Genomic DNA, 12,459 nt, shown 5'->3' with positions numbered 1-12,459 from the left:
CACCAGCCAGCAGAGCCTCTTTGCCAAAAACAATGCAATAAGGTTATGTGCATTTGCAAAACGTACAAGAAAAATACAGTTAAAACACAACTGCCTGTGGTTGTTAGAGATCTGTGACACACGTAATTTTACACACCAGTCAAACCTAAACATACAGGAATATGCTGTTGTCTTAGTTATTTTTTCACAGTTGACACTTTGACACGTCACAGCGGGAAAAGCACATGTGTAAATAACAAAATGATTGATGGCTGGATTCCATTTAGCTTCAGGGTCCTTGTATTGTGCATGCTTGGTTCTCAGTCTCATGGTCATAGTTTACTGGGTCACTTGAATAGGACAGAGTCGTTGTTATTGACTGTGTTTTTCAAACAATGACAAGTCAAAATGTCTGCTGTGAAAAAGGCTTAAACTTACCTCTTTTACAGATTGCATTTTGGTGAAGCACATTTGTCATTACGGTCCATGTTGACATGTTGTCTCTGGGGTCCTGAGGGGTGTGCCAGGCACATGCCAAACATCTCTAGAAAAAGAGAAAATTAGATTTAGCTTTCATGACAACACAAGGGGAATGTGCAGTTTTGTTACCTCTGAATCTAGTGTATGGACAGGCTAAATATAATTTTGCATAAACCATATCCAACACCAAAAACCTTCCTAAAGCCAATATGGACAGTGTGTTGGCCTGCAAATGCACTGCAGCGCCCTTCACGAGACAGGAAATGTGGTAAATAGTCCAGGAGCCCACATTTCCAAAGAATCCACAATCAATATTGCGGTTTGGAAAACACACATTAAGGTCCCTTAACGCCAGTATCCATGGTTTTTATGAAATAATTTATTAAATAGCTTGTTCATTGACGCAATGAAACGTAAAATCCCACGACGAGAGGCAGTAAAACCTCGATTTATCTGTACAACTACATACCAACTTACTTTGCGCTCATGTGCGCTGTTAATTTGCATGAGGAGCCTGTGTGTGAGGCCACAGGTGTGGAGAGTTTACATGGCTGCACCTCGCTCCCTCACGTGCCTCTGTTGTCTCTTGGCACCTCTGCCCGGAATGACGTAATCACGGCAGAACGTCAGTGAAAGCGTGCGCGCGGCCCCGGGAGGGAGAGCCGCACGCGTGATGTGTGGGACATAATGGTGGATAGGTAGGGAGCACACTTTAGCTCGGTAAGAGTAGCTCATCAACTGTTGATCAATCTTCACTTGTTGTATTGGCCTCTTCGCTTCCTCTGACTCGACAGCTGCTCGCTGCCGCTGCCCGCTCGGACTGAACGACACCCTGGATCGCAACAAAATGCCGAATATCAAAATATTCAGCGGTAGCTCACATCCGGACCTGTCTCAGAAGATAGCAGACCGCCTGGGTCTCGAGCTGGGGAAGGTTGTTACGAAGAAATTTAGCAACCAAGAAACATGGTGAGTGCTTAGCTGCTGTGGCTGCTTTAAAGACGCTGATAACAAGACGTGTGGCTGTTATGTGTGCAAACGTTGTAGCCTGGCGACATGAATTTGACCAGAAACGTGGTGTCACGGCGAGATTGCCGCGCAGTGTTGTTAGGAACTTGTAGTCCGCGTATGGCTGAGAACTCATGCTAACTAACTAGCCAACCTTGCTGGTAACACCCGCGCAGCAAAGCCACGTTAGCTGCCTCAATAACATGAAATTATAATGTCGTATCCTAAATCATTTTCTGACTCGGCGTGCTGCCCTTTCATCCACCACTTTAACCATTGTTGCGATCACATCGCACGTAGACACAAGCAATTGTTTACCCAGTCTCATTTGTCTCCCGCCTTGCCATGCTGTGTTAACTCAGTGGCACTAAATGTTGTTTGTCTTGTCGCCTCCCTCTTTTGACAGCGTGGAGATAGGGGAGAGCGTACGTGGGGAAGATGTCTACATCGTGCAGAGTGGCTGTGGCGAGATCAATGACAATTTGATGGAGCTGTTGATCATGATCAACGCCTGCAAGATCGCCTCTGCGTCCAGGGTCACAGCTGTCATCCCCTGCTTCCCGTACGCCCGGCAAGACAAGAAGGACAAGGTGGGGGTGAGGGATATCTGTCTAATTACTTCTGTCATGCCATTTGCCATCCAACATCATGACAAGAAGCTTGCAGCCATGTCCATCAACAAACACTCCACAGAGCATATTTGCTTTCTTTTTCAGTTTGTTTTCCTCTCCCTCATTCTGTATGCTTTGCTGAGTCAAATGCAGTTTCCTCCTCAGTCCTTCTTGTGCAGCTGTTTGCCTGCTGCTTATTCTCATTCCAGCATTTTGAGCATATTGCATGAATGGTTTGTTTTGCACATTTGACTACTGTGATGCAGGAGTAGATGTCCAGGATGTGTCATGATAAGTTGGTTATGTAGCAGTAAGTGCTGGATTTTTTTTCATGTTTTGAACAATGTTGCAGTTGGGCCAAACATACTCATTATCTGAGTCTTCCAGCTGAGTAAAAAACTGAATGCTGCGTCTATGTGCTTAGCCATCATATTTACATACTGGTTATTTTTGCATAGCATCCATCTTAGTACAGAGTAAATAATGAAAGTATCAATTGTCAACCTGAAAATATTTTTATATTACCACTATTGAGATCTTTAGTCTAACAGATTGTTATATTTGTCCGGTGTAATTTTACAAAATGTCTAAGCTCTCTGTCAAGTGTTATTTTTAGAAGTAAGCCACACTTGCCATTTCACTGATTCCATGTGACTGAAGTGATCTGTTTTCATTGCAGAGCCGCGCCCCTATCTCTGCCAAGTTGGTGGCCAACATGTTGTCAGTGTCGGGTGCTGACCATATCATCACCATGGACTTGCATGCCTCACAGATACAGGTGAGCAACACAAAAGCAGGCATAAACAGAAGTACATCTTATTCACTGTCCTGCCATTAATCTGTCCTTGGTGTAATCTTTTTGTTTGACACCTGACTCCCATAGCCTTACGTTTTACATAGATCTCAATGAAGAACAAAGAGACATATGAGCTTTCTAATGGTCTTTCCAGCAGGTAGTACATGTTCTGCTCCTGTGACCCCAGCCCATATACCTCTGTTATCTTGTTCCAGGGATTCTTTGATATTCCTGTTGATAACTTGTATGCAGAGCCAGCTGTGCTGAAATGGATCAAAGAGAACATTCCTGAATGGAAAAACTGCACCATCGTCTCACCTGACGCAGGGGGAGCCAAGAGGTATGCCAGAGCGGCTTGCCATAGGTGTTCTGCCCTTGAGCATAGCTTACCCTCACACTATCTCCTCTGGAATTTACTTTCGATTAAACTTTTGTTGGCTTTGCTTATCTCTGACAAGGCTCTAATTTGAGCTGTGCATTTGCAGTTTTCTACACTTTGGCGTGCACAGTGGCTCTAACTCGTGGGCGTTCTGCTTTGCAGGGTCACCTCAATAGCAGACAGATTGAATGTGGACTTTGCTCTTATCCACAAGGAGAGGAAAAAAGCAAATGAGGTGGACCGCATGGTTCTTGTCGGAGATGTGACAGATCGCGTTGCCATTCTAGTTGACGACATGGCCGACACATGTGGTACAATATGCCATGCTGCTGACAAGTAAGCCCCCTTTATTTACCTTTTTGTGGGAAATGGATTTGGAACTTTACAGCCGCAGACAAGTGGGCTACTGTGGTTCCTGGTCCTGAGATATGTAACGCATGACCCTGTTTCTCTCCCTTTAGACTAATTTCTGCTGGTGCCACCAAGGTGTATGCCATCCTAACCCATGGCATCTTCTCTGGCCCAGCTATCTCACGCATTAACAATGCCTGCTTTGAAGCTGTGGTAGTCACCAATACAATCCCTCAGGAGGAGAAGATGAAGCATTGTCCCAAAATACAGGTCAGGATCCAGCCGTTACCTTGGTTTTGTGTAAGGTTGCAACTGATCATTCCAGTTCCCAGAGCCCAAAGTAAATAACAGTCATTCATTTTCTGTCAGTAAACGAGTCATCCAGTCCAAACACATTCACAACATCCCATCTTCTCTCCCTCCAGGTTATCGACATCTCCATGATCCTCGCAGAGGCCATCCGTAGAACTCACAATGGAGAGTCTGTGTCGTACCTGTTCAGCCACGTCCCCTTGTAACAAATAGTGTCTGCCATCTCCTGTGTGCTGTTACACCAAATAAGAGAAGAGGGAATTCCCCAACCCAAACACTACCATTAGCAACGATGTCCTGCAAACTAACCATGGGGAAAAAAAATGAACTGTCATGTCTGTTACTAATGCTGATTTCCCCCCGGACCCTTGAGTCCCTTCCCTCTTGAGCAGTGTCCCCTTCGTGTCAGGGGCACCAAAGCAATCGCAAGCTATCAATAGGCCAGCATATTTATTGTTCTTGGGTAAATAAGTGTTTATCCACTGTGAAGTTTGTCCCCAGTTTCATATCATATAGATACAGAGCTTCTCCTGACTATTTCGCCTCTCCAGTAGTCGTTTCAGGCTGTCATCAGAGAGCTTATATAACTAATCCTGGCAGGTTGCAGTGGTCAGGAGAAGCATCTGCCATTTAAAGCTGTTACAGTGCTTTTGTTACAATGAACGAGTGCAGTTTTTCATGTTGCTCTTGTATCCTCTGCTGTTTGAAAGGTAGTAAATGAAGTGAATGTGTATTGAACTAGTTTACAGTGCTACTGAAGCTCCACTCAACCAAGAGTGCCTCAACAGTCTGAAATGAAATTACTTTTTTTCCTCTAGCCCCTCCCCACTCCACCCCACCCCACCCCACCCCACCCCACCCCACCCCACCCCTGTTTAGCTGTGTTTATTTTCCAGCTGGATGAAGAAGTTACTCCTGTCTAATCAGGCTGTAGAAGATGTTTTGGGATGTTTCTTTCAACTCTTGAGGCGCCCTCATTGAGTGGGGTTTGCCCAGTGTCCAGGTGTTACCTTTGAGTTTCTGCATTGAAGGTCTTTCTATAGAGAAGCTGTCGGGTTTTGAGTTTGGGGTCTCTGCAGGCTGGAGCTTCCGTCAGAAATGTTCACCTGCTATTTTTGTTTGTTTTTCGTTTTTTTTTTGTCTTTTTGTATGTCTGGAGGAAGGATCTATCATAAATGTTCATAATCCAAACCTTTGTGTTTTACTTTTTCAGTAGGGTGAATGCACCACTTATGAGGATGCATTCCTAATAAAATTAAAAATGTGCAAAACCTTCCACTTGTTTTTGTTGTTTCTGTCATGAATGCACTATATCTGCGGGCTTTAGAAGCCTTAAAGTTGCACCAAGCAGGAGCAGTTTGGAGAAAATGCTTGTTTTTATTGTTTTAGTGTGTATTTGACAGAGATAATCCATTTATTGCTCCAGATATAGCCAGAAGTTAATTACCATCTGCAGTCCCTGATAAGGCCCATCCATCCATTTCCTATGTTGCTAATATTTTTTATCTAGTCTATATTTTGAAGGCTTGTTCCAGTATTTTTACACACTGTTTTGGTCATTAAAAAATAAAAACAGTATTTCTACACCTGAATGTAATCCCTAGCTGTGTTGAGACCTCTATAACATCGGTGTATTCCTAAAATAACAAGTACATTTTCACATTGAGCCATGGATGTATTAGGCCTGTTTAAAACGTCATAACACGTTCAGGCACCGAACACGCCCTTCCTCCGGAGACAAGACTTTGATTGATAGGCGAAATAACCAATCACCGACCACATGACGTAGACCGTCTTGACCAATAGAAGTGGTGAGCCAATCACGAGCACCGGTAGATTAATGTCAGTGCGTCTGTTATGTAGGCGCTGTTGTACATCTTCTGCCGGCGTGTGACAGTTTATTTGTCTTGTATTCGGGTAGAAAGCGTGTCGCCTTCGTAACTCGACGAATAACCAGAAATTAGCCCTCTCCACGTGCAGCGTTGGAAAGCAAACAGAACCTTGTGCTGCCTTCAATTCCAACAATGCGCGGAATTTAATGTATATTTTGCGCTTTACATTATCCGTTTTTGCTGCTCGGTGACAGCTGGCTGAGTAAGTACATTTCATGTCTGATTTGTCTTAAATGTTCCTGATCACAGTGTCATTTCTTGTGGGTTTCTCTCCTCTGATGTCTGTGATATTTCTGTTTCATTCTCAATATTGACAGTCCTGACACTGAAATAATTTTTTATTCAGTTTTTACTCAGCTCAAGGATGGCAGGAAGCCCTGACCATAAACACGATAAAGAGGCCCCTGAGGACCCAATGGTTCGTTTTCACAGCTATTTCCATGGCGGGACCTCCAGCTTGCTGTCCACCCTCCCCACTCTCATCGTCTTCCCTGTCTACAAAACTGTTTTCCGTCAACAAATCCACAACAGTGCGGTTCATCAGGCAGTGGGACAGCTCTACAGAGAGGGCCCTGTGAAGCTGTACAGGGGTGTGGCCCCACCATTATTGATGAGGACACTGAATGGCACGCTGCTCTTTGGGCTCCAGGACACCCTCCTCCACCAGCTCTCCCTGTCATCCCAAAGTGTCATCTCCCCCACTGCCCTGCCCGCTCTGGCTGGGTTTGGTGCAGGCATGGTGGAAGCTGTGGTTCTGACCCCCTTTGAGCGTGTCCAGAACGTGTTGCAAAATGGGCAAAATGACAGCCGTCTGCCCACCCTGAAGAGTGTTCTCATCAGGCTGAAGGCACAGCGCTGGGCCTTAGGCTACTACAGAGCCTTCCTGCCCATTGCTGCCCGCAACGCTCTTGGCAGCTCCCTGTACTTTGGCCTGAAGGGGCCCATGTGTGCTGTCGTGGCAGGACAGGGGCTCTCTCCACTGGTCTCCTCCTTCATCTCAGGCACGCTGACCTCCATGGCAATTAGCCTAGCCCTGTACCCTCTGTCAGTACTAGTGGCAAACATGCAGGCACAGGTGGGAGGGGAGGTGAAAGGGGTCATGACTTGCTGGAGGATGCTGTGGAAGTCCCGTCAGCGGAGCGTGGCTCTGCTGTACCGAGGAGGTTCTCTGGTTATTTTGAGATCATGCATTACTTGGGGCATCACCACTGCCATCTATGACAGGCAGCAGAAATCTTCAGGCTGAGGACACATGGTTAAAAATAGCTGGTTTTATTATTTTCTATAGATTTAATTTTTTTATTTTATTTTTTTGTATTTTATTGTGTTCCTTTCCACTGCTAACACTCAACGTTTTCCTGGGGACCAAACAGCCATGTTGCTCTTTTTGTACACTTTCATCAAATCCCACCTCCGGCTTCATGCGGACGCCCTCACCGTTAAGCCTTTTTCGCAGCAGACAAATTGTCATTGTAGGAAAAGCACAGGTGTTACAAAGAGCAGTAACGATGGCGCCATTCTATTGAAGCGCCCTGATTAACCATGACAGTGTGACAGTGATCCAGCATGCACAATATTAGGACACTGAAACTGATGTAACTAAATGGATTTCAGCCATTGTTCTTTTCATTATTTACACCTGTGCCTTTCCAGCTGTGACATGTCAAAACATCGTAAGTGTCAACAGTCTCTTAATGGGAGTCACTAGTGCAGCCACAAGATCATAATCCATCCCCTGGTTCATATTATGTACCAAAGTTTGTGCACTAGAAACATAAATATGGTGCTCGTGTGTCATAGGTGCCTTGTATTTTGATTGTCTTAAAGGGAACTTCACCAATTTTACTCCATTTACTCAGCCTGTGAAAATAGGTTTATGATGTTCGGAGGGGTCTTTGCTTTTTTCAGGTAATTGATTAATTTTTGCCTTCATTAGCAGTAGAAAGTAGAAATCACAGGAAATAATGGGGAGCAAATGGGGAAAAAAAAAACATCCTGCTGGACTTGAACAAGGGAAGTTGTGTAACATGGTCAACAACTTTCTAAACGGATGATCCAGTCAGGGTTTTCTCAGACTGGACACTAGAGCTTATAACATAAAGCCTGTGTTACAAATTGGGGCATGGAGATGATTATTTACTAGGCAGGCAGGGTCTAGCAAAACTGTTTCAGGCATGCTTTTCAGGGCTTGACCCATATGAGGGCACCAAAGGTCGGAATATCTCAGCCTCTGCTACCTCGATTTTGGCCAGTATATTAATTCATTTTGTGTATAATGGAGATATTACATATGAATATCTGGACTGGAACAAATGAAGGTCCTGAGCGAGAATCTGCATGGAGATTGCATGTTCTCTCCATGTCTGCACAGATATCCAAAGACATGCAGGTTACGGTAATCAGAAACGAATTTGTTATGTAGCACTGTAATACACTGTAAACCCATCCATGGTGAAGCTTGCCTCTCACCGTGTGTGTGACAGGCTCCAGCCTACCTGCGATCACAGTGAGCCAATGGATGGAATAAATAAGTTATTCACAATGTAGCCAATTAAATAAACTGTATCTGTTTGACTGTGAAGGAGAAATGTCTGTAACCTCACATATACTGTGAAATTAACTCATAATAACATTTTAATGGTATTATAAAACTATATCGTAAAAGACACTTTTCCTCAAAGTGCATTAATAAATGAATCATATCTTTCGTGCATTTCGGTGATTCCTGTGTTTTACTCACCAGTCCACCAGATGGCGCTGTTGTCAAAAGTAAAAAAGGGACTCATCCGCGCCAACTATAATGGGATGTCGGTGCGCTGATGAGCTGCACAGCGGCTGCAGGCTACGTTCATCCTCGCAGGTACGGGGAGGGGAAAATGATTCAGATGATCTCAACATGAACGGACAGCAATGTTTCAAAAGACGTTTCAAAATGTAGCCCGTAATAATTCAGGGAAGTCAGGCATCAAGCACGTCCAATTAAAAGTCTTCCTCTGAGCTCCGGCAGCCAATGAGAGCCGGAGCCTCGGTGTCCATGTTTGCGTGCAGAAGGGCGTGTGGACTCTATTTAAACCATTGGCTTTGCACAGATTACGCAGACACATCTTACCTGTGAAGGACAGTGACACTGCGCGCCCCTGCTCCAGGTAAAACGATTCTGATTTGCCTCTTTATTTAGCTCGTGGATCTTGAAAAAGACATTTAATAGTTGCAGTGTAATGCGAACAGAATTAATGTTAAGAAATAATTTCTATGTATCACAGCCTTAAAGACAAAAATTTCCGCTGTAGGCCACGCAGCCTTTCCGTCACAGTGCGTGGTGCGCAGGTACCCTGCAGCGCTGCATTCCTCTGCACACACGCTGTTTCAGTGTAGCTTCATCAGAATTTGACGGTGAACTTGTATGTTCACCTGTCACATCTTCACTGAAACGTCCAGTCTGCAGGCGTGCGCGGCCTGATAATGTTACAGCCCACCAAGCTCCACCTTGAATGTCTCTATCACTTCACTGTTTCAAGCAGAAACTGTGCAGAAAACGTGTCTCTCTTGCTTTAGTCTTCTGTCTTCTCCTAAACTGTTACGTCTTCGTCAAACTTTTTCTCCCCCTCACAGAAGCAAAACTGAAGCGCTTCATGTTCTGCTCTCACTTCCCTGCTGGTCTCTACTTTAACCCTGGTGTGCATCTCATATTTTCCTAATCTCTTTATGACCACACATAAATGAAAATCAGTGTACAAATACAGCATGTTTCCTCCTAATAGCAGTGCTGTTAATAACAGCACAGTGTAACATGACTCCAGGTTCGAGCCGTTTGTTCATTGTGAGCTGGTAGGTGGTAAAACAGCTACATGTTGATTCTTGTGACTGGCTTACATAATTGAGGCGGGGCTTCATTTGTATACCTGTATGGGCATGTCCTGCAGACAACATCTTGAGTGATGAGAGGTTAATGTGCGCCTTCTTTCTCATGAATGCTTTTGACATTTTCTCATCCCTGTTGGTTGTCTGCTTTTTGAAACACCATTTCCTGCTATCTCTCTCTCTCTCCCTCTCCCTCTTTCCTCCATTAGAAAGCTGCCAAAATGAGTGATAACCCAGTCAACCAGGAGGTGCAGCAGTTTAACAAGGGCAAACTAAGGAAGACTGAAACAGCAGAGAAGAACCATGTTCCAACAAAGGAGGGTATGTGTTCAAGAGAAGTGTGCTTTCAACAAATCCTGATCCAGGTTTAACCTTTTTTTCAGCTCCTGACTTCTTCGACTCCTCCCTGCGTATCAGTATGAAAGATAGCTGCAAACACTGCACCCCTGATTACTGCAGGCACACACTCAACTGCCTGAGAGCGCCTTCTCGTTCAGCTTAATGCCAACCTGTCCACCCCCATCTGTTAATCATAAGATCTCTGTCTCTAAGATGTATGAGGAGGTGGTGTGGAGCAAATGGAGCATCATGCTATCGGGCACTGTGGGGGGGGAACTCTCCTCAGATGGGGTGTGACATGCAGCAGCAGGAAGGGGAGAGTTTAAGCTGCAGTGTGCTCTGACTGGCATGTCAGCGGGGAGGCACCAGAAGCAGGCGGAGCTGCTGCTGCATGTCGACTTTTTATGAGCCTGAATTTTCTCAGGAGGGCCGGGCTTTGTCACCGTGGGAGTTTAGCACAATGTGGCTTTTAATGTCCATTTTTTTGCTGAATTCCAAGCATTAAAGTGAGACTGTGTAACTTAAACACACACCTTTGATCAGTTCAGTACTTGGTCTGGTATGACCAGCAGCTTATGGTGGCTGATATGTACAGATGGACAGATGTTGCTGTTTAACTGACTTTTAGCAAAGGTTTCATAAGCTCATTTTAACTGAATGATCTTTGTAGTAAATTGTAATTCTTTTTTTGTTTTCATCGTAGTTAGACATCACATTAAAGGGGCCCTGCCTGTGAAAACAATATAATGTCCTCTGTGTCATCTTCAAATTGATGATGTTTGATATCATTTGCTCACCTCTCCGTCTGTCTGTTTCTCCTGCTCTCCCACAGAAATTGAAGAGGAGAAGAAAGCCATTAAAGAGGGAATTAACTGAAATGCACCTGTCATGATTCCTCTCCTTCAGTCCTGCCCTGTTACCTGCTCCTCCTCTAATTAGGAATCCTGTCCATCACCTCCACCCCTGCCTCTGTTTTCCGTTCCACCACATTTGATAAGAAATGGTGTCTGGGCTGATGCTACGGGGAAAGATCTGTCTGTAATTTCATGCAATGGATGCATTTTAGTGTGCTCTCTAGTTTAGAAAGGGCTGAAGATAATAATTTGACTGGGTCAAGGTTTTGAAATACAAAAAGGAGGAAGCTCAGAAATACATGTATTAATGGAAGTCCATCAATGATATCACATTGTTAAGGATACCATATGTATGCCTGCAAATGGTGCCATTCAGGTCATGTCTGGAAAAAGAAATCATAAGATGATATTTTTGCTTTAATAAAAATGGATGTATCAAAAATGATTTGCTTGAGTTGCATTTGTGTGTATTTTGTCAAACTGTCTTGCAGCTAAACCTTCTTATTTAAAGTGTGTTTGAACAAGATTGTTTCTGATGTAAGCTGGAGGAAGTGATTGTCAATCACAAGTGGCAATGAATGAATGAATATACTTACATTTACAGCTCATGTACACTTTCAAGTTCAGTTATTGCAGCATGTTTCCTCGCTTTTCTTCCCAAGACCTCAAGCCAGGTGTAACATTGCTGCTAAAGTGGATAGACAGGAAAGTTAGATCAGTTTTTTGCAGCTCTACAATCACATTAATATATCATTTTAGCCTTATGCTGGAATTAGGAAACTGCACAGCAACATAAAACTGAAAAACGTGCAAAAAGACAGATTAAATAATTTGTGAAGTAGCGTTTCCATACTAGAAGACACAAGATTGAAGGCAGAATTTATTGTCATTCTATTCATATATGTTGTGCACTAATTGTCCTGCTTAAGTGCAGGTACAAAAACAAAGAAAAAGGTCTTAATACCTACTTTCATGTCCAAGTTTCATTTGTCAAAATCAAAACTGTGATCCATGTTTGTGAGCATGCATGTTCAGTTTGCCTTGGCTGCCCATGAGCTGCATATATTGGACCTCAGTTTTGAACTGCTGACTGAGTTCTTCTCGCCCAGTGAAAACGTCCTCCATCCAGAGTTACAACAGGTCTAAGCCTGCTGGAGAAAGAGGAGTGGATCAGCTGCAGGTGCCGCATATTCCACGCTGCCAAAATGAAATATAGTTAATATTAAAAAATTAGTTTTTCATTTAGTTTCTATTCACAGGCGCGTTTTTAAAATACATATAACGTATGAAATATTCACATTACTTGTGAGTACTCTTGCAGTATGAACAGGCTTTGGGAAGCACATGTTGAGGAAATGTATCACATGGATCAGTGACTTAGATTTTTCCCACAGACATTGTGTGGATTGCTTCAGATCATGCAGGCTGTGTTTTTCCACAACAAGCCTGTTGGAACATGCTCACACAGCAGCATGCAAGTCAGTGAGAGCAAAGACGTACTTCATAGCATCTAATTGGCTTTGGTTGTAATTTAGTTACCAAAATCATGAAGAGTTTTTTTTGATTTAGAATTTCCCTTGTGTTGTGTTGAAGCCTG

General features: G+C 43.8%; 4 protein-coding genes across 5 annotated transcripts in view; 3 read left to right on the top strand and 1 right to left on the bottom strand.

The window, feature by feature from the left end:
• Positions 1-1,065, bottom strand: part of LOC143325735 (uncharacterized) — a 155,775-nt gene extending 154,710 nt beyond the window's left edge. Inside the window, exons 1-2 of the mRNA XM_076739028.1 lie at positions 937-1,065; positions 418-523 (exon numbers count right to left, since the gene is read on the bottom strand). The gene's annotated coding sequence lies outside the window, so the exon portion shown is untranslated. The remainder of the gene's footprint in view (positions 1-417; positions 524-936) is intronic.
• A 31-nt stretch (positions 1,066-1,096) lies between these two features.
• Positions 1,097-5,191, top strand: prps1b (phosphoribosyl pyrophosphate synthetase 1B). Of its 2 annotated transcripts, none has more exons than XM_076739564.1 (7): positions 1,097-1,428; positions 1,874-2,057; positions 2,758-2,856; positions 3,090-3,214; positions 3,416-3,589; positions 3,715-3,874; positions 4,030-5,191. In XM_076739564.1, exons 1-7 carry the CDS (start codon positions 1,307-1,309, stop codon positions 4,120-4,122), a joined length of 957 nt encoding a protein of 318 aa, XP_076595679.1. In that variant the 5' UTR covers positions 1,097-1,306; the 3' UTR covers positions 4,123-5,191. The 2 variants fall into 2 exon arrangements, with proteins under 2 accessions (XP_076595679.1, XP_076595678.1); XM_076739563.1 differs by having other exon boundaries at positions 1,117-1,428; positions 1,874-2,063.
• A 559-nt stretch (positions 5,192-5,750) lies between these two features.
• LOC143325970 (solute carrier family 25 member 53-like) lies at positions 5,751-8,520 on the top strand. Its single transcript, XM_076739395.1, has 2 exons — positions 5,751-6,010; positions 6,155-8,520. The coding sequence occupies exon 2, from the start codon at positions 6,173-6,175 to the stop codon at positions 7,052-7,054; it is 882 nt and encodes a 293-aa protein (XP_076595510.1). The 5' UTR covers positions 5,751-6,010; positions 6,155-6,172; the 3' UTR covers positions 7,055-8,520.
• Positions 8,521-8,806: 286 nt separating this feature from the next.
• tmsb1 (thymosin beta 1) lies at positions 8,807-11,307 on the top strand. The gene is made up of 3 exons (XM_076739832.1): positions 8,807-8,954; positions 9,879-9,990; positions 10,841-11,307. Exons 2-3 carry the CDS (start codon positions 9,891-9,893, stop codon positions 10,882-10,884), a joined length of 144 nt encoding a protein of 47 aa, XP_076595947.1. The 5' UTR covers positions 8,807-8,954; positions 9,879-9,890; the 3' UTR covers positions 10,885-11,307.
• Positions 11,308-12,459: the final 1,152 nt, after the last annotated feature.

The sequence above is a fragment of the Chaetodon auriga genome, chromosome 9, assembly GCF_051107435.1.
Source record: "Chaetodon auriga isolate fChaAug3 chromosome 9, fChaAug3.hap1, whole genome shotgun sequence".
In the NCBI taxonomy this organism is placed as follows: domain Eukaryota; kingdom Metazoa; phylum Chordata; class Actinopteri; order Chaetodontiformes; family Chaetodontidae; genus Chaetodon; species Chaetodon auriga.
The sequence above is the reverse complement of the archived record's forward strand: the minus strand, read 5'-3'. Positions and strand labels throughout refer to the sequence as shown.

Excerpts from the sequence above, each read along its gene's own strand:
- prps1b (XM_076739563.1), top strand. The coding sequence starts at position 1,307 with ATGCCGAATATCAAAATATTCAGCGGTAGCTCACATCCGGACCTGTCT. Across the intron at positions 2,857-3,089 it reads TGCATGCCTCACAGATACAG|GGATTCTTTGATATTCCTGT; the intron begins GTGAGCAACACA and ends ATCTTGTTCCAG. Across the intron at positions 3,215-3,415 it reads GACGCAGGGGGAGCCAAGAG|GGTCACCTCAATAGCAGACA; the intron begins GTATGCCAGAGC and ends TCTGCTTTGCAG.
- tmsb1 (XM_076739832.1), top strand. The coding sequence starts at position 9,891 with ATGAGTGATAACCCAGTCAACCAGGAGGTGCAGCAGTTTAACAAGGGC. Across the intron at positions 9,991-10,840 it reads CCATGTTCCAACAAAGGAGG|AAATTGAAGAGGAGAAGAAA; the intron begins GTATGTGTTCAA and ends GCTCTCCCACAG.
- LOC143325970 (XM_076739395.1), top strand. The coding sequence starts at position 6,173 with ATGGCAGGAAGCCCTGACCATAAACACGATAAAGAGGCCCCTGAGGAC.